Source organism: Sturnus vulgaris, chromosome Z (genome assembly GCF_052056855.1).
Source record: "Sturnus vulgaris isolate bStuVul1 chromosome Z, bStuVul1.hap1, whole genome shotgun sequence".
NCBI lineage: Eukaryota > Metazoa > Chordata > Aves > Passeriformes > Sturnidae > Sturnus > Sturnus vulgaris.
The window spans coordinates 45,069,411-45,097,147 of NC_142283.1; the positions used below are offsets into that span (position 1 = coordinate 45,069,411).

General features: G+C 37.3%; 1 protein-coding gene across 5 annotated transcripts in view; it reads left to right on the forward strand.

Moving 5' to 3' along the window:
- Window positions 1-27,522, forward strand: part of LOC106860820 (transducin-like enhancer protein 1) — an 83,525-nt gene extending 56,003 nt beyond the window's left edge. For all 5 annotated transcript variants that reach the window (XM_088157400.1, XM_088157396.1, XM_088157397.1 and 2 more), the window contains 10 exons: window positions 225-377; window positions 1,221-1,365; window positions 2,061-2,251; window positions 3,672-3,748; window positions 11,663-11,912; window positions 13,594-13,841; window positions 15,582-15,729; window positions 16,111-16,261; window positions 16,679-16,755; window positions 16,916-27,522. In XM_088157400.1, the coding sequence (XP_088013526.1) occupies window positions 225-377; window positions 1,221-1,365; window positions 2,061-2,251; window positions 3,672-3,748; window positions 11,663-11,912; window positions 13,594-13,841; window positions 15,582-15,729; window positions 16,111-16,261; window positions 16,679-16,755; window positions 16,916-17,023 (1,548 nt within the window). In that variant the 3' untranslated portion in view covers window positions 17,024-27,522. The remainder of the gene's footprint in view (window positions 1-224; window positions 378-1,220; window positions 1,366-2,060; window positions 2,252-3,671; window positions 3,749-11,662; window positions 11,913-13,593; window positions 13,842-15,581; window positions 15,730-16,110; window positions 16,262-16,678; window positions 16,756-16,915) is intronic.
- The last annotated feature ends 215 nt before the right edge of the window (window positions 27,523-27,737 follow it).

A 27,737-nucleotide genomic window follows, 5' to 3' on the forward strand; every position in this document is an offset into this window, starting at 1 on the left:
GTAAAATAAAAACAGATTGTTTCTTATATGACTTTACTTACTTCTCTAGGCTGATGAAGGGATTTCAGCTTTTTTCTACAAAGATAGCAAAGCATCTTGTCATTTGCACTTACTGCTTAAATTCTTCTAGTTTGTTTTGTTTTTTTCCCATAGACTCCTTAGTGGTGTCTGTGTACCAGTTTATGATATGGTTCTACGCTGTTCTTCCCTTCCCATTGTTTTAGGATCCCTCTTCCCCAAGAGCAAGTCCCACTCATTCACCACGTGAAAACGGTATAGATAAAACCCGCCTACTGAAGAAGGATGCCTCCAGCAGCCCAGCATCTACAGCCTCTTCAGGAAGTTCCACTTCCCTCAAATCCAAAGAAATGGGTCTGGTAGGTAGCAGTCTGTGGCCCAGATAATCTTCTTTCTTGTAAGATCTAACTCTCATCCTTCTCCGACAACTTGTGGCACAAACCTGGCATTAAACTGGCACTACCTGGCATTAAACATTTGAGACTGAAATAGGCTACTGTTTTTCCAGATCTTTAAAGTATTATTGAGCCTTCCTCCTCAGCAATATTTTTTGCCTTATTTTGGTTTCTTGTATTTCCTACATTTCTGTCAAATGAGTTGGAAATTTGTTACAATGAACAAGAGTTGCTTAAGCATTGGTTTGGTTTTTTTGGGGAGCAATAACTTATGATTTAACATGGCTTGTATATAGTCACTAAGAAGTTCTTCAGGCTTTTGTTAAACTCTTCTAAAGAAGCTGTTAATCCATGGAGATTTTTTAAGGTAGTATCACTAATAATTTGATCTGATTTTCTGTAACTTCTGTGTCATGTTTTTTGATACTATCAACTCTGATGGTATTTTGTTTTTATAGTTGGATTTTCTGTGTCAAATAATAATTAAGATATTAATGATTTCAAACTAAAATAGTTTGGTAATGCATACTGTATTTTCCTGAAGAAAAAAGTGAGCTAAGGCATTCTTTTTTATGTCAGTAGAAGAGGAAAAATAACTTTCTAAGTTTCTTATTTTAATTTTGGCAGCAGTCAAAAAGGTCAACATTTCTCTCTCACGAGTTAATGTTGTCAGCATTGTGGGGATTTATGAAAATTGGCTGAGGGACTAGGTAGTAGGTGCCCAGCATCCCAGCTGCTGTTGTGATAAATTGTATAATATGGCCTGGATTAAAAATAATACTCATTTAATTTGTTTAATGATACCAGCATGAAAAAGCCAGCACGCCTGTTCTGAAATCCAGCACACCAACTCCTCGAGGTGATGTGCCAACCCCAGGCACTAGTGCAACTCCAGGACTCCGTCCAGGCCTTGGCAAACCTCCAACAATGGACCCTCTGGTTAACCAAGCTGGTAAATGCATTACCTCATGTGTTTTTATGGTTCCAAAATTAATCTTTTTTTACACATGTGACTGTTAACTAAATATATTGTTTTGTTCTTGGTATCAAGAGAGGGCTTGATGAGAAGCAGATGTTTGGATTATCAGGAGTTTGAATATCTTTCTGTCTCTTAGTCTTCTTTGTTTACTTTTGTCTTTATCTTTTTTTGCAAATAATCCAGAGACTGAATGCAATATAAAAAGACTTCTCAGAAGTTTCTGGTACTTATTCTGCATGCAATCTCTTCCACAGTCTTTGTCTGAGTCTACTAATATTTGCTGCAGTGCACAGCTTGACAAATGCCGAGGGAAGTTTACTTTTGCTATTCAGGCTGGTACACACAGTTGCTTCAGACATGAGCTGTGTAAACCATGTCTGTCAGCTTTACTGCTTAATTTGGCAAAGAAGAGATTAATGTAAACAGGGGAATATTACAGAAATGGAAATTGGTAATGCTAGAAGAGATTGCTAGAAGTAATCAGCAAGTTCAGACTTCGGTAGATTTTATTTACACTGAAAAGAGCTGGTGGTACTGACAGATTATGGCAATGTTTCTTGACAATGTGTGAGAGGGGAAGGTGAGGTATTTTAGGGGAGAGAAAAAAGGGCTTCTTTCCTGTGTGCAGGAGTACATAAATAAACCCACTTAATTTCATTATTCTGTAGCTGCAGGTTTGCGGACGCCGTTGGCAGTACCAGGACCGTACCCTGCTCCATTTGGAATGGTACCTCATGCTGGCATGAATGGAGAGTTAACCAGTCCAGGGGCAGCCTATGCCAGTCTGCACAATATGTCACCCCAGATGAGTGCTGCTGCTGCTGCAGCTGCCGTGGTTGCCTATGGAAGGTCTCCTATGGTAGGTCATACGTTGCATGCAGTCTCAGTCCTGTGAGTTGTGGTTCACTGAGAAAAGCTACATGCTTCATTTAGCACTGCAGAATCCCCAACTCATAACAGTGCCAGAGGCCTGACAGCTTCACTGCGTGCTTCACTGCATGCTTCACTTTGCTGTGTGGCTGAAGAAACAAATTTGCACCTTAAAAACAAAGAATCTCAGTGTGTTAATGTATGTTTTCTTATTGTCCTTCACCCTCATCAGGGCTGTAACTGATGGATGAATAAGTGCCAAAAAATTATTTTGTGCTGCTGTAAACGAAGAATTTTCGATAGACACAAAGTAATTCACTGTAGCTGTGGACATCTGCTTTTTTGTTGCTGAGGCACATTTCTGTTCCATATAGACATAACAAATTAATCTTGAAGCATGTAAACGTCTTTTTATCTGGGTCTCTGTCCCTGTATTTTGTTGGTGCTTTTTTGTGGAAATCAACCTGAGAAGTTGGTCGGTACCTATTTTGGAGCTCTGAGATCAGGTGTGTTAAGAATAGCGGCTGTTGTGGGTGTAGTAAGTAGATGGAACCTGATAGTTATAGTGGCTGTCACACAAAATAACTTGGGGGCCTGATTCTGCAAGTGTGAGCTTGATGGCAGCTTTATGCATAGACAAACTTAACAACTTGTAAATTTGAAAAATTGGATTTATGCTTGTCAACTTCTTATTATTGTTTGTGTGACCACTTTTTTCAAACTCGTAAACAGGGCTTTTATGTGAAAATGTGCAAATTTTAAATAGCGTACACCTTCCTTTTAATGCAACAACAATATTTATTCTAGTATAATGTTCAGAAGAAAAACTAAGTCTTTTTGGTCCAAAATTTCTTCTTGGATTATTTGATAAGCTTACTCAAGATATAAAAATTCAGTGGAATTGCAGTATGTAAAGAGAATGAAGTTTTTTTTAAACTGTGGGCAAGTTTGTTTGCACCCCACAGTGTGTCTCTGTGAGAGATCTCTCAGAATGCTGTGGAGGCAGTGAGATCCTAGCTGGGGTCCAGAGCTACTTTCACACACTGTGCCAGCCTGAGTATGTGCTAGCTCTCTCAGGAGTAAACAGCTTGGCTTGGTGCTGACATGGACTCTTAATTCCAGGGCTAGCACAGGACTCTCTCTGCTAGCCAGGTCTGCTGGGTTATGCTCAGTGGTGTGAAAGCATGATACCTTATTTTCTGCTTTCATATGAGTGCTTCTATCACAAGTATGCTCAGGGAAAAGGTCTGGGTTTTGCCCCCCAGTGGAGGGTCATGCAGTTATCTGATATTGTGAGTAAAAGCCACCTTTCTGTTAAACGCATGATATCTTGGGAGTGGAGAAAATAGAGTTGCTGAAAAATGGATGAGAAATTCCAAGTGTGAGATTAATTCACTTTTTGTTGTCAGGTTGGGTTTGATCCTCCTCCTCACATGAGAGTACCTGGAATCCCTCCAAATCTAGCAGGGATTCCTGGGGGAAAACCGTAAGTAACTTTTAACATTTTGGTAACATCTACAATGTTTAGAGGGAATGGAGTTATATTTGTCATTGAACAGGGATTTCAAAGGTGATAGTGTCTGTTTGTTTCTAAGAGGGTGTTTTAGACTTTTCCAGGTTAGACTTCTCTAAACCTGCAGCATAAAATCTCTCAAATGGTAGCTGTCATATTGCAAAACAGGTGTGAATATACCTATTCCCCAGGAAAAGTTGTTGAAGTTATACTTTAAGGGTTTATTTTTAGTTTCATTCTTTCTAGGGGAAGTTAAGGGGACTACAAACTAAATGGTAAATAGTGGTAAAATGTGTTAGATAAAGATACATAGAAACTAAAATTTGCACTACACTAAGGGTAAATGTGTGTTGCAAACTTGCAGACTCCTTGTCTGGCACTTGTTTTATCAGGCATGGGAGTCTGCAACTGATGATAGTGGGTATCTCGAGCATTTACTTTAGCAACAGATTGCACACACCTTGCATAATGGAGCAAGCTATTTAGGACTTTGGTGTGAGTGCAGCTGGAGAGCAAAGGGATGATGAAGCAGTTGTGGAGCAGGTAGTGCATAGATGTCGAAGATTTTCCATAATAAGTTATTTTTATTTAAAAGTTTTAATTATTGGTGAAGCACTTATTAAATAAAATGCTTCTGTGACGCTGTGACTTCTTGATGTTTCAGTAAAATAAATTCAGCAGCATACATGAAGTGTTTCAGTATTTGGGTTTGGTAGACCATTGACCCTAAACTTAACCAGTGCAGCAGACTCATGAGCGTGTATGACCTCGAAAATATGCAATTCATGTTTAGGTATTTCTGGACAAGTAGACTATGCCGGTACTAACAGAGCAAATTTAACTCAGCTGTTTTTCTGGAGTGAACTCTTAACAGTTTTTTCAACACTGTCTTAGAACCTGTTCTTTATTCACACTTGGCAGTCAGTCCTGAATTCTCTTTCAAATGGGAATTTGCAGTTAGAATAGTTTTTCTCTACCTAGGTACTTACATGATTTTGAAACATTTTTTAACGTTTCACTTTCTGTGCGGGATGTTCATGTTACATAATGTCTATGTACCAATCAAAATTTAATTTTTCCTTTTGCAGTTTCAGGAAACATTTAGAAACTATTACTTTTAGGATGTTAAGTTGTCAGGCTGTGGTGAAACTTATATACTCATGTATTTCTGTTTGCTTTGATTTTGGACTCCTGTTAGTTACTAGTGATACCTTGTAATGTCAGTCTTGCAAATATCCTTGAAAGGGTACCAGATTACAGGCAAAAAAGTGTGTATTTTCTTCTGATCTTTTCCTATAACAATAGGAAAGCAGCAGACTTAGTTTGGAAAGCCGTTCTGAATGTGTTTTTGTGGTTATCCACCATGCTTCTGGGAACAGGTTTAGCTATCTGTTGACAGTGTGAGAAACCTGTTAAATCTTGGTTGTACTTGAAGTTGGTGGTGTGTTGACAAGATTAGTGAAGTGAGGGCTCAATGAGTTGGTGTTGTGTATCAAATGTTGTATATTTAAATTTAGTGCAGTAGGGATCAGGCTGTGTAAGTCAAAACTCACACATTCTTGCTGACTTTCATAGAATTTGGCATACGTAGATAAAATGCTTTTAAAAATCGCATAATTGAGTGGCTCTAAATTTTTATTTCTAAACACGTTATTCATAAACTTTCAATGACTTATTTCATTATTAATGTCTTGCATTAATATCGTAATCTAGCAAAACCTATTTTTGTTCAATCAGAAATTTTCTGTGGCTGAATTCTAGTTGTTACACTGTTTAAGACAAAATGACAGCCTATGTACACTGATTACTTTGTGTCCTGGTAATTTAGCTAAATTACTGTTGGGGGAAGCTGTGTGGGGTTTGCTCGGGTTTTTTAATGTTTTTACAAGTTTATTCACACTGCTTCATATACTGCTTACTTTGATACATTCTCCCTAGCCTCCACTGTATTTAATGTGTTCTTCAATGTTTGGGGTTTTTTGTGGTCCTGTTACTCATACATTTTTTTCTAAAATTACTTCTTCGTTTATCTTAGTGAAATAAGCCTAAAATTCCATAAATTCAGGGAACTGTCTTTCCATTGACAGCCATAAAACAATCTCATGTTTTAATCTTGATTGGCTAGATGCTGTCTGCTACCTGCAGCGTTTACGAGTATTGCACGTGCTTTGTGTTTTAATCCTGTGTTGTCTGTACAGAGCAGATACAATCGTGCAAACTGGTGGAGTACACCTTGTTTACTTTCAAAGTCAGCCCTTTTCTTGAGTGCAGATATGGTGATACTGAATTTGTTTTATTAGATGTGAAGTTTTAGTAAGTCTTGTTGCAAGTGGTACCGAGAATTTTCAAATTGAACTATTGAATCCCCACTCATATGTGAATGCTTTAGGCTGCACATTTTTTATCAACAGTTATGCTTGCACTGTTTTTTCACCCAAGAGAAAATTATGTTCCCTTCTTTCTAAAGGACAGACACTTCTGAGAGCAACCAGGCTTTTTTAACGATTGTATGTTCTGAGATCTGTTAATGATCTGCTTGTTAGAAAAATGTGTGGCCTGTTAAAACTCTGCTTGGACATGTATCTGAGTCCTGAACTCTTTCATTTTGATGCATTTAAATATGCTCTGGACTGTAAGTTTTTGATGTGTTGCTCTAATAATTGTTTTTTACATAGTTTTTCTAGCAAATACTTAGCTTTTAGTATTTTATAGCTGATAAATTAACATTCTTATGGATTTCTGGTTTATGTCTTCTAATACTAAATACAGAGTTTCAAGATTAGTGGTAAGATTTATGCCCACAGTGGTGAGATCTATGCTTCCCTGGTGTCTAAAATTCTGAATTAATGGTAGTATTGAGGACAAATGTATTTCTCAGCATGTTTTCCTGGACAGTGAAAAGAGCTGAAAATATATGTTTTGCATTTTGGTAGGAAAGGGAAGTTTTACGTGGTAAATGTTAAATCTTTCTCCTTCTACTTATAAGCTGACTTTTCATTGTGGTTTTGCAGAGTTGTAGTATACTCTTTTGGAATTGCTTGATTTCAATTCTATTCTGTTCTTCAGATCTTCATACTTTTGCAGTGAATGTGCAATGAGAGATATTGTAAAGGAAGGCTAATTTTACTGTATTATAGGAGATTAAGGGCTGTGTGCATCCCTGCCTTTTATCTCTAAATAGAATTATTTGGTGACATATATGAAGATGAAAATTCAGTCATTTCTGTACAAATACCTCTATCCTTATTTCTTGGCATTTTGTTCTATGTGATGGAACAACACACTCAGATACTCACCGTTTCTTATGATAACTACAATTAAAAATGAGCTGGAATGCAAAGGAAAGCTGAATGAAAATGCAGCCATGAGTGGAAGGAACTTTTTGCTTTCGTGCTTTGCTGTTGGGGGTATTGTGCTAGTCAAAAAAGTCTGCTTGAATTGAAGAGATGACTTGGAAGTTTTTGAGGGATTTTTTTTTTAAAGCATGGTACTTCAGTAGGCAGGAATTGTACAGATTGCCTTTGTACATCAATCTGAATACTGAGAGCAGCTGGCAGGTAGTTTAGTTCATTTGCTATATTCTTGGGTAGTGAATTAATTATCCTTAACTCAGGATGTCAGATGACACTTACTTTGCTGTATACTTACTTTGAGAGTTAAGCTGGGAAACTGGTTTGTATTAGTATCACTTAACCATGTTGCTGTGCATAGGAACTCTGCAGGTTCTCAGCTGTGACACACATGAGAGATGTCTCTGGATGCAGTAATTCAGAAGACTATTCCATTATTCAGAAATAATATAAGTGACACTATACTATTTCTCAGAACTCTTCTAAGTAAAAGGCACAGAAGTTTGTCTTGTAATTGTTCTTGTCAAAATATTCAGTTAATTAAAAGTGTATATTTAGGTATTGCTTGATATGTACTTAGCTTATTATATTAAATTTAATTGCATTTTTATACGATAATTTTCTTTGTTTGTTGTTAGCCCAACTAAAGGAATGACTCTCCTTTGACCAAAAAGGGATAATCACGGAATCCATGATAGGATAGCCATCTTTTGTACAGTCAGAATGCTCTGAGACAGAAAACTGTGCTAGACATGAGACTAAACAGCAGTTTCTGGCATACATAGTCAGTTCTAAAAGAAAAATGGGTGGTCAAGTGGTGCTTGTTAAGAAATCCTAAGCTTTTGGGAACTTTTGAAGTTAGATAATGAAAATTCTTGTCATTTTTGAGAATTGAGGCCTGTGCATATGTCTAGTACATTAAAAATTAAATCTTCTGTAGGTATAGAACTGTAAGTACAGTCCTTCCCAGAAGCAGCAGGATCTCTCTCATGGTAACCTGATGAAGAGGAGGCCAAGGGCTGCAGCGACTGAGCTGCAAATAGCCATTTGCACTGCTGTCTCCAGTCCTGTGTTCAGTAGGAGACAGACACTTTCCTTATCCAGGGAGTGTCAGGAGTGTCCGTCTGGCAAACAATGCGAGCCTTTTCAAGGTTAAAAGGGATTGTGTAACAAAAGTTATACCATAATACAATATCTTGTAGCAGATACAAGTCACTAGACTACCATACCATAAGTGTGCTGGCAGTGGTGATGCTAGCATTACATGCCACATATCTTCAAGCAAACAGGAACATTTACTGTTTTGCGTATTGTCCTGGCAGAGGGATTTGGCAAAATGTAACCATTTCTTTCTGCAGTGGATTGCAGATAACTTGCACTGTAGAAAAAGCTGTCTTGACTTGTAAGAAACTATCACTGATCTGTTTGTTCGGCCATCAAACTCAGTCGTCCTGCATCCTAATCAACTAGTCTTAGAAGCAAATGGTAAAAAAAAGTGACTGCTTCTATGATTAGTATTGCCCTACTTAAACACAGATGTACTGGTAAAATTCTACATAATTAAAAAATACACTGGATAGTATTCTAATGTTTCAAAGCATAAGAGTTATTACAATTCTATAGTAAATAGGAGGTGCTTGAAAAATGTTTCTATTGTCTTCCTCACACCTCATCTCAGCAAGAACTGAAGAGATCTGTATATGCACCTAAGCACTTCAAAACACTAATTATTTAAGTATTTTGAATTGAACACAGCGTTTAAGCTGTAGCCTTCAAATTAAAAAAAAAGTCATGAACAAGTAGATTATTCATCTTGGACATGCCGGAAAAAATTGCCTAATACATGCTTAATTGTTTTGCTTCAGCCCATGATAAAAGCAAGGGCGGGCTGAAACTTCAAAGTTGTACAGTTGTACAGTTCTGTGTACTCTTACTGCTAACAAATACTCTGCAACTGACTTTGATCTGGAGCCCAGGATGGGGCCAAGCTTTTCAGTGTCTTAAATGCTATGACTCTTATGCTGGATTCTGTTGATGAACCTGAGCAGTTCAGCCTTGTCTTGTTGCAATTCCTGTTCTGCTTCCTCTCCTCTCCTGTTTAGTGAATAGCTACTTTGGGACAGTTTTGTTTCTATTCTGCTTCACAGAAAGGAATGGGTTTCTAGTTAAGCCTTTATCATTGCTGTAATTCTTCATACAAAGAGCCAGAAATGGTTCCATGGGACAAAATACATTTGTTAAACTGTGTTTCTTGTGTACAAGTAAGGGAGTGAACATTGCATTTCCTTTCCTGTGTTGCGTTTCCCATTCCTGACATTTCTGTGACAAAAAAGATGGCATCTTTTGCACTTGTTCGTCGTCTATTTCTGTGTACTCTCTGAGCAAACCCCACGACTCCTCCTCCTCCCCCCCCCCCCCCCACCGGGTTCCGGAAGAATTTCCTTGGAGAAGAGTGGGAGAAAAAACCTGTTTATTTAACAAGCAAGACACTCCCCAGCACAGGGAAGAAAAAGGCAACACCAGCTGACAAAAAAACCTCTTTCACCGTTCTGAAGGGATGACAAGTTCAGTCTCTCTGGCGAGTGGTCGCTCAGTTATCAGTCTCTGGCGCTGGGGAATGACTGCTGCAGGTGACAGAATGCAGACTCCCGGTGTTTCTTGGGGTTTCCCAGGTCCCCGTCAGTTCAGATGGTATCCAGGAGAGGGAGGGGACGGGGTGGAAGAGAAAACAGTCCAGGGAAAAGGTTGGACTGCCTAGCTGAACTAACTAATAAGCAAAAAGCAAGGGCAAAGCGAAGGAAAGAAAAAGAGGCAGAAGCGAGCAAGCAGACAAGCAAGCAAGCCGAGCTAAAACCTCTCCTAAACATAGACCATGGGGGAGGTGAGCCGGCTGATAATAAGACAAAACAAAGCTTCACTCTCAGAGTCAGTCCTGGAAGCACAGGACATAATACCAAACATAATCAGAGCACACGATTGGAGATACAAACACCATAACATCACCCTAGGACACCAGTTTTTACCTTTTACATAAGAAAAAACTGTGATATTGCATGGGTTGACTGTTTCCAGTCTTACTTTCTGTATGAAAGAGCTGTAGAGTTCTTTCATCTCTCGTCATGGTTTTTCATAGGAATACCTTATGCCTGGGTGCAGTGCAGATTCAGTTGCTTTGTGAGTTGTGTTCCAGAACCGGACAGCTTTCTTCATTTCAGATTGTATGACACTGGTAACACATAATAAGATACCTTGAAAATACCAACTTATTATTCAGAACAGAAGACTTAATAGAAATATCTATTGTTGGGTTCTTGGAAGATGGATGTGATACTAATAGTTAACTAATAGCTAAGCTAGTGATTGAAGATTTCGGAGGCAGAAAGTAGATTTGGAAAAGAAAGTAAAGTTGTGAACAAAAGAATATATTAATAAAATAAATGTTTTGGTAGGGAGATGGCAGCTCATCTCACCATTTTTTATCCTCTTTATTTTGGCCTCTTGGAAGATGCTGTTGATGTAACAACAGCATCAAAAGCATGAGCAATGGATACACTTACAACAGAAGTTACAGAAAAGGAGCTCACTAGTTAGCCAAAACAAGCCTTTTACAATATTTACATTATTAGTTACAATAAGCAAACAAAGAACCCCTCCATGCACCTAAACCTTTATTAGTTGGTGTTTGTGCCCTTGTCCTTGAGTAGAGCTGACTTTAAACTTTTCAGTGATCAGTAAAAAATAATTTCATGTACTTTCCCTGAGGAGTGTTTTTATTCAGTGCTAGAATGTCACTTCAGTTCCCATAAACTTGAAATCATTCAATGAATACAAATTTAAGAAATTTATTTAAAAGGTATTTCTGAAGTGACAAAAGTACATGGAAAACTGAGCCTTTCAGGTTTTTCAATGTACTTATTCAAGAAAACATAATTAAGAGAAGATGATATCAGCTTTCTGATGAAATCTGTCTGCAGCCACTCTGTGTTTATATTTTCTGTCCAAAGCACTACTTACCAGCTAGAAAAGGGGATATATAAGTACAGCCAGTGGTGATGCTATAGATGAGGTGCAGGAATCCAGCCAAACTTTGGCTTGTGGTAGTGCAAGAGAAACAGGTGCAAGCCTCATGGAAGGATGAGAGTAGTGCCTGGTTGAGGGATTGCTGCTGTAGGACTTGTGGTGATGAGACTTGGAACTGCTGCCTAGAAACCAGGGGCTGAAAGGTCTTTAAGATCTAAGTGGCTGATAGCCACTATGGGATAGCAGCCATGACCTTGGTCTGTAGAGTTAAGGGTGGAATTTAACCTGCTTCCTGTTACACAAATACTTCAGCTGAGGCAAGCTGAAGATTTCTTTCATGAATCCTTGTCTCTTCCTGAGGGTTTCATCTGCCTGTATTACTTGGCATTTAACTCTGATTTTCATAAAATGATTGGCAAAGAACTAAGATTAAAAATACTGTGCTTTCCTTGCATTGTAGTTCTGTAATGGCTGATTTTTAAAATTGTTTTGTCTTCTCTCTTTCCCTTCCCCTCAGAGCCTACTCATTTCATGTTACTGCAGATGGCCAGATGCAGCCAGTTCCTTTCCCTCCTGATGCCCTCATCGGTCCAGGAATCCCTCGCCATGCCCGTCAGATCAACACCCTGAACCACGGGGAAGTTGTGTGTGCAGTTACCATCAGCAACCCCACGAGACACGTGTACACGGGTGGGAAGGGGTGTGTCAAGGTTTGGGACATCAGCCAGCCTGGCAACAAGAGCCCTGTCTCTCAGCTGGACTGCCTGGTAGGTGAACAGGAATTTATGCACAAGGGTAGGTTCTCCTTAGAGACTCAAAAAAAATTAAATAGCTTGTCCTTGTTTGGATTTTGTTCGTATTAGAAGGAAATAGCAATCATATCTGTTTCCTGATGTCCTTTTTTTTTTTTAATACATAACGGTGTTAAGAGAATAGTGCTGGTTTGTTTAGTGATAATTATCACTAAGGGTCAAATAACAGATTAGATCAGATTTCTGAATAGAACGTGTACGTCATGTTTTGAATAAAACATTATTTTTTTTCCCCTTTCTAGTTAGACTGATGGGTTTTGTGCATGAGTTTAAAAGGAAGGTAGCTTGTCTTATGCAGGGCTGCAAAGAACCTTCCTAGGTCTTTCACTCACACAAGGAGCGAAAAACCTCAGTTTTGTGACGTGATAGCAGCCACATACTGAAATAATGTGAAACGGTGCCAAAGGTTACTCTTAAGTTTTGCTACGATTTTTGTTCATGATCCACTAGTTACACATATAGGTTGGTTATTTTCACATGTACAGAGTACGAAAGGAACTGGGTGCAATAGTATAGGTAGCTGAAAAGCTAACTCGAAAATGGTAATAGCTCTATAAGAGATGCTTCTCACTAGAAGCAGCATTGAGGTTTGTGCAGTGTTAACTGACAACTTGACATGTTGTCAAGCACAGTAATATGTATTGTAAATGAAAATTCTAGCTTCAATGTAGATCCAATTAAATGTGATGAGGGTGTTTTGGGTTTTTTACCCTTTATCCTTTCTTTACTGCTATCATTTTGTAATTGCCTGGTAGTAATAACGACGTTGAATAGGTATTCTGTTCTGACAGGTGTATGTCTGGATGCAGAGCCTTCATTTGTTATGGAGCAGTAATGACTGGTGAACTCAACATTTTCACTGCCCTACTTACTGCTCCTTTGCTGCAAATTAAAAAAATAATCATAGTAGGAACACAGTTAAATAATTCTTGCAGTGTTTCTTCCTATATCTTGAGTTACAGATCTTAATGATCAATTTTGTAAAAAACTGTTGCCACTCAAGCAAGGTTGTAGTAAGGAAAGGTAGAAATGTCTTCTGTCACTAACTCCTCCACAGTATCTCTCAAATCAATAGTATCACAAATGAGAGTTCAATATGTACTATAAGAAACATGTTGAAAAACAAAGAACCAGCATAAATATAGGAGCAATACAGGAATCCTTAATCTTTCAACTTTAATACTGTGAATGCAAAATAGTATTTGAAAGAAAAATTCAAAAATCTGAAGGGCATGAGACTAGAATGACATTTTCATATAGGGCTGTTAAATGCCAAATGAAAGGTCATTTGCTGTAATATTTCTATTGTTGGTGACCTTCACTGATGGAGTACATTTGCAAAAAAGCAAGCTTACTTTGGCTCTGTTTTTGTGTAATGAGATAGAAAACTTGCCATTCGTCACGTTTGAAACAGAGAAGACTGTGGAAACAGGAGTCTGCAGTTTTAATTTCTGCAGCTGCAGTTTCTAAGTAGTGATGAGAAGTAGGTGTTTCCAACCTTTTAGGATCTGCTGGCTCTTCTACAGTACTTTGGTAATGGAAAATGTACCAAGCTGTTTGAAACTTTGATGCAGTCAGAATTATATTAGTGGTCATTACAGACAGGCACGTAACTGAGGTGATTTGTGTTACACAGAACAGAGATAACTACATCCGCTCCTGTAAATTGCTGCCCGATGGATGCACCCTCATTGTTGGTGGGGAAGCCAGCACATTATCCATTTGGGACCTGGCAGCTCCAACTCCTCGTATAAAAGCTGAGCTGACATCCTCAGCGCCTGCCTGCTATGCTCTAGCTATCAGCCCTGATTCCAAGGTGTGCTTTTCCTGCTGCAGTGATGGGAACATTGCAGTGTGGGATCTGCACAATCAGACATTGGTCAGGTGAGTCGTTGTTTACAGAAAATTTTAATAGAAATTACTCTTTGGACAGCTACATAAATATTTATCTCCCTGGAGAGGTTTTATGACAGCAAAGTAAATAGTGTCTCTTATTCAAAGGAGTGATTTACACCCAAGTTGGGCAGAAACTAGTTTCCTAGTCTTGGAAGCTGTGCTTTCAGGGTCAGTCCATAACCTACTGTAGTCAATGTAAAAGCTCCTGCAGGTCTCTATTATTTGGGATTGGTCTGCAGCTTTCTACAAGCAGCATTCTTGCTGGCTTGTTACTGGTATGGACTGAACACGCCTTTTAGGGAATGCTTTGAGGTTTGTTGTTTTCCTTTGTCATAAGCCTTGTTAAGTAAAAAAGAGTACTTTCAATTCTTATTTAGCGAAGGTAAGTAGTAAAATTAATCTTACAAAAGTGGTTGATAGGATGGATCCTCTCAATTCTTTAGGAAAGCGTAGGGGCTTACTATAAGATAAATTTAGTTTATGCTTACACAGGTCGTGGTGGCTTACAGTATTTTGAGAAGAGTCTAATTTGGGAAAGGCCATTATACATCGAAATTTCTGAACACTAAACCATAAAGAAACATGAAAAAAACATAAAGAATATGCTTAGTCTGCTGGGTTTCACTTAAACTTCCTGTATATCCATAATTAGCTGAAAATTACATGCAGAGAGTTGTGTTAATGAATTACGTGCAGAGAGTTGTGTTAATGTGCATGCAAATTTTACTTTAGGTCAATAAATACAATTTTAGTTCTATAAAGTTTTCACTTTGTCATGTACATGCTTAGAGTGTAAAGATACACTCTGTGATATCAATACACATCTATGAATGCCTTGCTTTTTAAATGTTTGCTGTATGTGTTCCCACCACTTGCACACTGATCTTGCTGGTTGATAACACATGGAATTTTGAGACCAGAGCTAAACAAAATGTGCCGTGTGACCTTTTTGTGGTAGCTCTTGGTGATTCATACCCTTCGTTCCCAAGCTAGTTGTCTTTTCCCCACCCACCCTCCACCTTCCACGCTGAAGCCTAGGACTTTGCTGAAGCTAATTGCTGATGAAAAATGCAGGAGCCTCAAAATGCTTTTGCCAAAGGATTAAGAAAATCTTGAGATGACCTTCTGGCTGCTGAAAGCTGAGAGTTGCTAATGAGAAGGTTATAAAACAAACTGCACCATTTAGATTTTTTTCTAATCTCCTGCCACAGAGAATGCAACTTTGTGACTCAGCAATGCTTGTGTTTAACTATCTGGATCTTTATCTGGATCCCTTTCTATTAGTATATCTGCTTGTTATTTATCTTCTTGACTTGCAGCCAAAGAAAAATACAGAAGCTATTTTCTGAAATTGGAGGTTTTATTCTCTGGCCACTTTGATTTAATCAGAGTTATCCTTAGTGGTTTTAACTAGTTACTGTGCTTTAATATTCTCACAAGTGGTTTGGGTTTTGGAGGGGTTTTTGTTGTTTTGGTTTTTTTTTTCAAAACCTGATAGGAAATACTTGATTTTATTCAGCTAGCCATGATGCAGTTCATTCCTCTAGCACCTGGAAAAAGTTTTTGTAATACTGGTATTTAATGCTCAGTGAGAGGCAGAGGCTGATTCTTGCTCATCGTCAGACACAGAACAGATGACACATGTACAGAGTCCAAAACTAACACCACAACAGTGTTTACCTTGAGCTCTGGCAGGAAATCATTATTCAATCTGGTTTGTTTTATCAGGCAGTTCCAGGGCCACACAGATGGAGCCAGCTGTATTGACATTTCTAATGATGGTACCAAGCTCTGGACAGGAGGTTTGGATAACACTGTCAGATCCTGGGACTTGAGAGAAGGGAGGCAGCTACAACAGCATGACTTCACATCACAGGTAACTAGATTTTCCTGCAGCTTGTGGCAATGTGTGGAGTGGGAAGGAAACACTTAGGATCAAAGTTAAGACTGAACCCAGTAGAACTGGCAGATTGTTCTCTCTCTTCCTTTTGGCTGCTCACAACACAGTATTTTGAAACTTTCTTACGTGCTTAGATTGCAGAAGAAAATTATAGCCTGACACTACTCTTTTCCTATTTTTCTAAGTTAATATATAAAAACAGGGGTTATTTAGTTACTTGAATGTTGAACTGCAGTTTTGCTATTGAACTATGTGAATTTGCCCTTATCTCTCTCTCTCCCTCTCCCAAAATATTTCAACTGCATAAAAAAATTATAGGAAAAAAATTAAAAGGTGTAAACATGGTTTAATTTTCAGATATTTTCCCTTGGTTATTGTCCTACTGGTGAATGGCTAGCTGTGGGAATGGAGAGCAGCAATGTTGAAGTGCTACATGTAAATAAACCAGACAAGTATCAACTGCACCTTCATGAGAGCTGTGTATTGTCACTCAAGTTTGCTTACTGTGGTAAGTTGCTCTGAACATAGACCTGGAGGTCAGGGCTGTTAATTTTGCTGATTAGTTATTTCATAGTCATTAGTTATTACATCTCAGTTTTTTAAGTAATGCATAAATACCTCTGTTTTATGAATTCAAATACGCTTATCTACAAACAACCATCTGTTTGTCTCGAGGCTGCTGTGAGGATTGATTCGTGTATCAAAAGCTATTTCTCTTTGAAGAGTTTAGGGATTTCCTAGTATGCAACACAATGCAAACGCACTGAGCATCCACACTGATTATAAGCAAAAGTACTGCATTGATTAGTAGTAAGAGCTTTTATAAGGGTAATTAGTTAACAGATTTCATTGATGTGAATTGAAAATCCAAAATTTGTCAGATGTCTCTTCCATGTTTTTGTAATCCTTCTGGTTTATATTCTAGGTAAATGGTTTGTGAGTACTGGGAAAGATAACCTCCTTAATGCATGGAGAACTCCTTATGGAGCTAGTATCTTCCAGGTGAGGATGATATTGCTTTTAATGAAAAATAATAAAACATGCAGAGTTCCGAGTGGATTTAAGTATCTTCACATATGTGATCTACCTAAAATGACATGATGAAATGAGGATAAACAGACTTCTTTTTAATGATGCAATATATTTCTATTTTTTCTTCTAGTCCAAAGAGTCTTCATCAGTGCTTAGCTGTGACATTTCTGTGGATGATAAGTACATAGTCACTGGCTCTGGAGACAAAAAGGCTACAGTCTATGAAGTTATCTACTGAAAAATATGATGGGGATATTCTTTTAGAGGTTGAACTGGGCCAAAATTGTTTGTAGAAGTAGAAAGCGTTTGAATTTTTGAAAGGAACAAATGTGTTGAGGTTCCAGACCTTGCCATGAATCTACTCTGATTTTTCAAAATAGAAGGCAACATCCAGCAACTAAGTCCTGGCGACGTGGACCAGACGGAACACAGAGGCAAGACGGACTAATGTAGCCTAGGTTTTTGACATAATTTTTAAAAGCCAAGTCTACTGAACAATGTTGGAGCCTTGTATTTTTTTTCATTTTTGCGACCTCATGCAAATTTTTCTCATTGCCTGAATATGGGGGATAAATACCTTTCTGTTCCTTGCAGTTCAAGTTGCATTCTGTCCTGTGTAGAGCAGCAGTGTCTCAGATGAACTTGTTTCCTGATTTTGCATCTTGTGATATGTTTTTGTATTTTTGTTGAAGTCAAACATTTGTATAAATTGTAAATATGTTTAGTTTACTACAGTAAAGGCTTTAGTACCAAGAACTAGTCTTCCCCCTTGTCCCCTCCCTGCTCACCCTGCTTATTTAAAATTAAAAACCTCTTGGGGATATAAGTACCTTTTTAGAAGCAAAAGCAAACACTATGTATAGTTTGAAAATGGTGTCTTATTCTTTATAACTTCTTAGATTCCTTTATCATACTTCAAAGTAGTTGATTTGACTTACTAGGGTATCAAATCCAGTAGATATTGTCTTGTTCTACAGAAAACTTAAAGGCAGTTTTGTACTAATTATAGTGTAAATATAAAAATTGAACATTACATCAAGCTGTGCAGTTTAAGTTTATTTACCCATGTATATGTTCTTTGGCAGATACAGTAATATGTGCCTGATCATAACTCATTTGGTCATTTCTTTAGAAGAGGAGGTGACTTCCCTGTCCTTTTTCCCCCAGCTGAAAAGAATTCATGTGAGACTGCATTTCTACTAAGTACATCAGAGCTTTTATTTGTTATATAAGGATGTCTGTGATTAGATAAGCTAGATACGTTGCATCCTTCATGTTTTACAGAGAAATGGTAGTTAATCACCATTTCCTTTTTAAAGTCTTGTCTATACTCAGATACTCAGGTAAATTTAACTAAATTACCAAAAGTGTGAGTTTTACAGGGGATTGCTTAAAGATGTTAAATTCTTGCAGGGTTGCAAGTGAAGTGAATTAACCTAAACTAAGTTAAACTTGCTTCTTAATTTCTTGTGAAAATATTGACAAAGGAATATTTTGATTTTTAACTAATCCACTCTACAAATTAATTAGAATTAATTTTCCTGAGTGTCCCATGTTATGCAGGCCTGTAGGCTCTATGTATTCATGCTGAGCAATCGTTGAGTTCTTTCCATTGTCACATCACTGTGTGACATCTGTGAAGAGCCATGATAAGCAGCCAGTTACCAAAGCTATGCATCTTCTTTTCTTGGTGTACTCAAGAGCAATGGATGAGGAGAGAATGTGTTCATTTTATTTAACTATTATTTTTTCAGTCTAATGTGTTCTATCACTGTGTGCTAGACAGCAGACTTTGCTGTTGCACTGGTGAGAGCCATACGTTTACATACATACATACATACATTCTGTAATTCGGTTAGAATTTCTGTTGCTAACGGAGAGTACAAATGAACCGAAGGGTATCTTTGAACAACTAATTTAGATTACACAAACTGGCAGACAGAAGAAGAGCTGCTTTCTCATTTTGCTAGCATTTGACAATGGCCTATGTCCCTGCTCTTTCAAGGACACATAGCTAGAAAGAAACAAGCTTGACTGACAGATGCATTGATTGGATAAGGAATTTTTCATCTGGGGGCAAATTTTATCTAAGTTTCTAGTCTGAAGAGACACAGGTTTTCTTTTCAATTTACATGACCATTCTACTGAAACCATTTTATAGCATCTAGAACTGTAATAGCCTTAATGTATTAACATTGCATTCGGAATGTAAAATGTTACCCATTCAGGATAATCTGGTCTCCTAGACATAATATTAGCATTCTATCAGTATGTATCCATATATATATTTGTTGATTGCTCTAATTGTTAATTTGTATCTGTATGAAAATGACAGACCAGTTTAGATGCTGGTCATGTTGCTTTCAGACATAGTGAGGCAAAAAGCAGATTCATCAGACTTTTCAAAGAATTAACTATATTTGCTACATTGATGTGCTGGGAAGTGCTATGCCATTTTTAGAAGGGAAAGTTTTAAAACAAGAGTATTTATGAAATTACTTGATTTTTACACTTTTCATATTGAAATTTCTCTGAACATCTGGCTCTGGCGGTTATGATTGACTTTAGCAGCACTGGCAAAGCTGCTTTAGTTAGGACCTTTTGGATTTTTGCCAAACTGCTATCACCTTGTCTTTTAGTTTATAGATATCCTTTTGCTGTTCTCTGAAGTTAATATCAGAGGAACCAAGAATGCAAGTATTCTTACATCCATACATTCTTACATCCATATAAACTTAAAAAAATCCCAAAATATGAGTGTAATTGGTCTGCTATACGTTGTGACATAGTGCTTGCTAGTAACGTCACATTCTTGTCAATAAGGAGGTTCAAAAGCATAGTGTCAGGAAAGTCATAAAATACCTTGTTTTCTTGACTTCTAGAACATACAGTATGTCAGAGCAGTTATGGAATCAGAAATTTATGCATGTGAATTACTTTAATCAAATTTGTACCATATATTTCTTGATTGTAATTAAGAAATTAATTTTTTTTTCCCCCCATCATATCTACTTTAAGCCTTGGGTCTAAAAATCAGTGGATGCATCTGAAAGCTTCTGGATTCATCATCCGTACTTTGTGGATGAATAGTTCTCTCCATTTCTTGTTTCAGATTTCACTTAATGTTTATAAAACATTGTGAGTTTTTTCATTTGTCAGACAGTAAAGCATATTCTACTTGCAGATGTAATGTTTAATGAAAAGATAGATTTGCTGAACTCCTAGCATGTCTGTTTATGCAATTACCTAAAAGATGTAAAATTTGTGAAGCTTAAAACTTCTGTAAGTTCTTGTAGCCTTGTGTAAAGTAGTGGGTGGAAATAATTGCATATTGAATGAGGAAACAGATCAACCAAGATCAGCAGTAACAGAAAAGGCACTGGAAAAACCATATAGGAAGAAAAAGTGCACCAGTAACTATTGTGTAGGTAATTAACTTTTTTTTGGGGGGGGGGGGGTCAATTTAATTACAGTCCTAAAAGATTCCTTTGGTTAGCCCCTTATTGGGACAGTCTTTGTGTGCCGGGTGGCTTTCGGTATTCAGAGATGTCTGAATGCCACTCTGGCAAATGCTAGGGCTGGATAGAAGCAGGGAGTCCTTACAAAAGACACTTTGGATGTCAGTGCAAACAATAACTGATGAAGAGGGGATTTATGGTAATACCAATTCAACTGAACAAAATCCTTTGCTGGCTTTAATATGTATATTTTGTATATGTGCACTTGGCATAACCCTTCATAAATCAATTGTGCAGAAAGTATGATATCATTCCACATAATGTGTTTGTCAGTGTGTCAGACTTTCTTTTTGATTATAATTCCAAGCAACAGTAGTTCCTCATATTAGTCCACAAGCCACTGATACCTGAGAGAGAATTTTCATCTACATTAGTTCTTTCTAACTCATTTGGCATTTCAAAGATTTTGGTCCTTTAAAGGAAAGTGGGAGCACTAAATGAGCATGATTTTCATAGGCTGTTATAACAAGTGTTATTTTTCTATATAAATATCAATGTGGAATCTGCCATCTCGTACATAGTTCTGTGTCTGAATGATTGACCACAATTTTTGGGTCACTTTTTTGCATTTGCATTCTACAAGTAGAATTTCAGAAACTTCTAAGTTACTCAAGTAACTTTAACTCAGATTGACAAACTGATTTTTGGTTTTGGTGTTTAATTCTTGATAGGTTTTTTTTTTTGTTTGTAATTTTGTGGAATGACTGGCCTATTTAGGAGTCCGTGGGATTATGTAGTCTAGTTAGTTTAGTCTTTCATATTTTCTATTATATTGGTGCAATTTTGAGTAGATGGGGAAATGCCACCATTCTGTTAATTAAGAAAGGTGGATTTTGAAGTTTTTGGGCTAAGGAGGAGTACTGACTTCTGATTTCGCACTACTGATAAAGTGTTTACCCCTTAAATCACTTCACTGGATAATCTGGACTTCCTCCAACTCTGCTGTCTCCTTGAAGAGTTCTGTTTTTTTCTCCTACCACAAGTACACAGAAGAAATTTGAGAATGTAAGTCTATCTAAGATTTCAGTCAATTCATTCTGTCCTGCCAGACAGACATACTTTATTATGTAATGGGGAAGGTGAAGCAACTCAGAGTTGAATGTGACAAACACCAGAATGCAAGAGAGTTCATTGCAGGAAATTCATGGACAGAATCACTTTGCTTAGAAAAGCCCTCCAAGATTATCTAGTCCAACCTTTGACTGAACATCACATGTAAACTAAACCATAGCATTATGTGCTGCATCCAGTCACTTCTTGAAGACCTGCGGGATGGGTGACTACCACCTCCCTGGGCAGCCTGCTCCAATGCTTGACAACTTTATCCATGAGAAAATTCTTCTGACATCCAACTAGAACCTCCCCTGGCTCAGCTTGAAGCTGTGTCCTCTTGTCCTGTGGCTGAGAGGAGAGTGAGGCCAAGTGACACCCAACTTGCTACAACCTCATTTCAGGGAGTTGTAGAGTGATGAAGTATCCCCTGAGCCTTTTCTCCAGGCTAAACAATCCCAGCTCCCTCAGTCACTCCTTAAAAGAATTGTGCTCCTTCACCAGCTCCTTTGCCCTTCTCTGAACATCTCAGCGTCCCTGTTGTGAGTGGCCTGAAACTGAACACAGGATCTGAAGTGCAGCCTTTCCAGTGACAAGGACAGGGAAAATCCAGGCCCTAGTCCTGCTGTCCACGTTATTGCTGCCACAAGCCAGGATGCCTTTGGCTGCCAAGGCACACTGCAGGACAAGGGAAAATGAGAACATAGAAACACATACATTTTAGGTGCAATTTAACATGCAATCTACACAATTCACCTAGAATGAGATTTTGGTGTGCAGTTTCACTGACTTCTGTTTCTCTGTAAAGTTTTTCAAATGTTCCTGCATAGTTATTCAAGGACACTTGAGTTGTGTGGACTGGAATGCCCACCGGAAGTGGACATTTCTTTGATATCCAAAAATATCAAATCTAATAAACTCATCCTAAGAGGAAAGGAAGTTAACTCACAGCTAGTTCTCAACATTTACCATTACCTTTTATTTCTGTAGCTCGAGATCTTCCAAGCAATTGATAATCACATTCTCAGCAACATGCTCCCAAATGTCCCATTGCAGCTTAAGTGCTTAGTGCAGCATGGTAGATTTCGCTAGGGAAACCAGACATGTAAGAACTGGGTGCTTGAAAAATCTGCCCTATGAGTCTATCTTACTGGCATTTCTGAGAAATTTACTAGAATTTCTGCTCAGCTATATAGGAGAGCTCAAACACCCACTAAAACATTTTCTAAATCAACAAAAAAGTGTGTTTTGAACACATTTTAAGCACATGGGTGGGTTTGGGTTTTTTTGTTTGGCTTACGGTTTTTTACTATTTTATGTTGATTTATTTCTTTTTTTCTCTTCTGATATAACTTTAAAAAGTATAAATTGAATACAAGAAAACACGAAAGGAAATCAGAAGAATGAATAATAGTCTTCAGAGGGCAGAATGTTGTTGCAGATGCTGTATCTCAAAGCAAAGAGTATGATGCATTAGTTCTTGAGAGAGCTGGTTTTCTATTTCCTTGAGGCTCAAGTTCTGCTCAGAAAACTGAATACCAATTTCTGTTATGGGGACAAAAGTTAGTTATAATTTTCAAATCTGAGCGGAATTTTTTGTGGGTTTTGGGTTGTTTGGGGATTTTTTCCCCACATTTCTTAGATCAGGGTCTCACAGTTCACTCTGAGAAGCTGAACAACAGTCCATGTCCTTTCTGGCTCTATGCTCTACTATGCATTAGTAAGAATTTAGTTGCCTGTTAGTGATGCATAATATACAGGAAAATCTGATTGAATATTTTAGTGGATAGCTGCATAATTCTATTGGGCAGTGTCTGCTATAATGATTTCCCTTACTAAAGCAAGCACTCAGATATAAGATAGCTGTATTATTCTATACTCGTATTGTTCATGGAATTCCTGGTTTGGCATAGTTGACTCTTCCTAGAAAAATTCTGTGGTGGCTTCTGATGTAAAACGTAAAATTTTGAGATTTTTTTTTCCCTGTCTTGTAATTTCACATGTGATTTTGCCCATATTTTTGTAAGGTTATGTTGATTCATAGAAGAGATGCTGCAAGGAACACTAGATATATGTATTGTGTACAGCTTGGCAAGGATTGCCTTTGCCATGTTCACAGCACAAAGGTATCTCTCAAACCCTGTTTCTATCTGTTTTCTGCCAAAAATGAGTTTGAGGTGAAGATAACACATAGTCTGGAGACTAAGTAATCAAACATACTGTTATCATTATCCCTTTTGTATACTCTGTCATTAACATAGAAAATGGAGATGATAGCCTGTAACTGCAAACAATAAATGCTGTTTTTCCTTCGAGCACTGATTTTAATGGCAGTTTAAAGAAGTTAACAAGCAGAATGAAGGGGTCATAAATGAGAGTTAACCCATAGCAGTTGGAAACTGAGAAATCCTTGTTGCTTTCCTGGTAGTGAGCCTAATTTGTTTAAAATAAAATCCATCTGCTCATTTCACAGTCTTTTTCACACTTCATTCAGCGATCCACAGTGGATTACCCCCTTACTTTAAAAACTGTCTGCAATTATAAGCTAATGACTCTTATTTTGTGGTTTGCTGTAGCGCAAAATTTTGCAGACCAACGAAGATGCCCTTTATTCTTAAAAAATAGTCAGCTATTGTTTTTTTTGCAGTTGGACACGGTTTTTTAAAAATTAGATTTCAAATACATATACAATCTGATGGTTTTGCAAATTCAAAGTATTTTCTAATTACTGATGAATCAGCCAAACACTGCTGTTAAGTATGTAAATGTCCTTAATGTCAGCCTGGTATTTGTTTAGCATGCCATGCATGCAACAAAACTTTGGAGTGATTCAGCTTTTATAGCCACATTAAATTTACTTACTGGAATAAGTTTCCTTTTTCATACAGAAATCAGTTTAATGCCGTGCTCCTTTGTGTTTCCTCCTGAATATACATTAGATCTCTAGAGATGTTTTAATGAGTTATACATACGTAATGCTACTAATTTTTCTCTTTCTGATTGTTAATTATGTGAGATGTGTATTTCTGACAGCAGTTGAGTGAATATTCACAAATAGATGATATAATTGAATTTTTGAATGTGTACTTCAAGAAATTTATAGACTTGTATAGATAAATCATTGATTTTCATTTGTCAAATTCAAGATTTTCAAATCCTGATACTCTTGTATTTTTATCAGTGAATCTGTTAAAGCAAATACTTCTGGATTTTGAATTGTTTTCCTAGTTTTTTTAATTTGTTTATGTAGATACTCTTCTTTGTTGAGTACAAGTTATTGACCTGGTATTCTATTTATAATTCTTCCTGGTTCTTCAGTATTTTATCTAGCTGTAACTTATTAAAAACCACAAATATGAAATGGGGATATTAATGACAAGTGGTTTAAATGTGCAAGTTTCAAAATGCATGTTAGAATATTTCAACACTTCATTCACTGTAATTTTGCATTTTTTCATTACTTAAGTAATTAAAAAAAATCCTTAGGGTTGAATTATAGTAAAATTTTATACATCTCAGTACTAATTTTGTCTCCCAGTGGACAGCAATAATTTAGATGGGATTGTTTTTACTCTACCTAATTTATTCTTTGGCAGGGGGGAAGGGAAAAAATATTAACCTTACAAATTTTGCTAATTATAATAATTTCATTACTATTGCTAATTGTTTTTAGTAACCTCCATGTCTTCAGATATTTGTTCTTCTATATTTTGAAGAAAACATACAGATATACAGGGTTCTGTAATAGAATGTGTTTACAGTATTTATCCCCTGGGTTAGTTATAACAGTAAGGGGAAGTACAGTGACAGATACCACTTGCAATAGTTGCTAGTGCTATGTGCCTTTGAATCATTTTCTTCAGTTATTAAATTTTTTTGTAATCTTAGGTGAGGTAAGCAGCTTTAAATCAGTTTCATTTCTGTCAAAATGGATATGATAATATATTCTTAGAGCTTTACTAGTATTACTAATTTTAAATCTGCAAGGTAAATGGTTGCATGGATGGTTTTGAACTGATTTGACTGTTCAGGTTGACTTCTGAGATTTCAAAATCTGCTATTGAGGGAAAAAATGCCAGTTGTATTTGGGAGTTTTTATTGCTTTCATTTTGTATTATATATCAGTTGGACTTTCTTACCACGGTAGGTGTGCTCACAGTTTTAATGTTCCCATAGTTTGCTGTGTCTGTTTCATTTGAATTTAGCTTACAAATTAGTCCCTTTCCATAGGTGTCTGCTTTGTACCTTAACAAGTATGAAAATAATCAAAATATTGCTGTTTGACAGAGACACCGTATATTTCTCTGTTTCTGATGTAGATATCATTTAGCAGGGCCTGTTTAGTTAAAAGGGCAGTTAAAACAGTAATCACACATGATCTGTGCCTAACTGTTGTTTGTAGAAAAAGTGCAACAAAGTGATATGTGCTGATAACAATTCGGAAGGAAAAGAATATGAAATTCAGATAGCAGCTTGAACGATTTACTGTTAGCATGGGGCCCAATAACGCTACAAAGCTATAAACTCTGTCTTTCTAGATTGCCCAGTTAGGTGGCAGAGATGCAATTTGTCTTTTCTGAAGCCGCCTGCTGCTTGCTAGCTCCATCTCCTGTCACAGCCTATTAGCTCCCCAAGAAAATTGGTGGGAAATTGCCTGCAGATTGTAGGAAATTGCATCTCCAGGCCCTGGAAAAAATGTAGGATAGCACAACACTGATCCTCCCAGAGCAGCTATTAATACAGCAAAAGCTGACCTTTGGCATGGTGTGAAACGACTTTGCTGAATAAAGACTGTATTATGTGTGGTTGAAGGAGGGAAGGAATTATTATCCTAGCTATGCTTGTAGTCAGCCTGTTCCAGGAAGCTTAAGCATTAGCGGTAGGTTTTGCTGCCCCTCAGCTCATCCCAATTGGAAGGTGGGAGAAAACATGTTAAAGCCTTATACAAAAATTTTGTTGTACAGATGGGCAAAAACCCATTATGTATTTAAATTATATTAGTACATATCAAATTCAAAGGTTTAGTGACAAAGCTGAAAATGAAAATGAAGCTAATTGCAAAAGAATTAATAGGTGCCTCTGCACAGTCAAGTCTTGGTCAGACGAGGAACAACTTTTTGGCTATTTCATTCTATTTGTACATACGTATTATACATTTCATTTTGGAGCAGTTACAGTGAAAAGGAGTTTGTTCTGTAACTGTGAACTGTAAAAAGTAATGGGATACACATTATTTATCAGATTTTAGCATTAAATTCCTTGCTGCTAGGAAGCTTACTTCTGTCATGTTTAAACTGATTCCCATGTGTTATTTATGATGTGATATACAGTGAGTTTCATCGTCTGTCATTTCTACTACATCTACCTTTCTAATTTTGTACTTTACCTCTGGTTTATAGGGCCTTTCAATAAAAGACTTAACTTTTCTGTGAATTCTGAGAGAGGGGGTATGTAGAATTAGTTTGCAATATAAGAATAAATGCCAGCCTTTTCTTTGAGCTTGCAATTGTACTTAGGTGATTAAAAGCCTCCTGAGGAAGATGTGATTGTGAATCAGAATGGTGTATTGATCAGAAGCAAGTATACGAGGGTGGCAGCAGCAGGTAAAAAGTCATTTTGCAATCAAGAGCATTGCTGTTTTCAAACTCAGATGAGATCTCTTGGTAACTGGCAGCTGCCCAGGGATCTAAGTGAAACCAATAGGTTCATTTCCTGTTGTATTAATGTCCACTGTTGTAAATGAGCTAACAGGGCTTACAAACACTCACACTGCTGATTACAGAAAATTAGTGTCCTGCCTTATGGAGCTGAGGCAGAGGCAGCAGGGCAAAAAAGGTATTGCACATACTTCAAAGCACAGCTGAAGGGGATCAAGAGAACTTCACCTTGTGGGACTCTCTGGATCACTGTCTTGAATTCTTGTGATCATGAGTGCAGACATATGTCAGTCTGAAATGCTAATTCGTTGAGGCATTGTTTTTCTAAATTAGTTACAGCACCTTTTATAGAAGTTATGCAGTTTAGTGCTGTGTGTCTTTTCTTGTAAAACACTAATACAGGAACAGAAGAGCTGTGGTGCTTTTATTCTGTATTTACAATAGCTGTTTATCTTCCAAAGTATTACATATTAATTGCATTCTCAAAATAAACCTTGCCATTTAGTAATAAACTGGTTTTTTTGTATAGTTCAATATATATATTGGATGAGCAAAGAACATTTAGAAGACACAGAAAATCTTCCCTATTTTAAGGATACAGAAAATCTGCCCTGGCTAATCACTGAATTTACCTTCTCTTGTAAGAGACAGACAAACTAAATTGGGTATGTTGTGTTCAGAATTTCATTTCTTCTGGCTGATGGCACTATGCACACAGTTACATGCC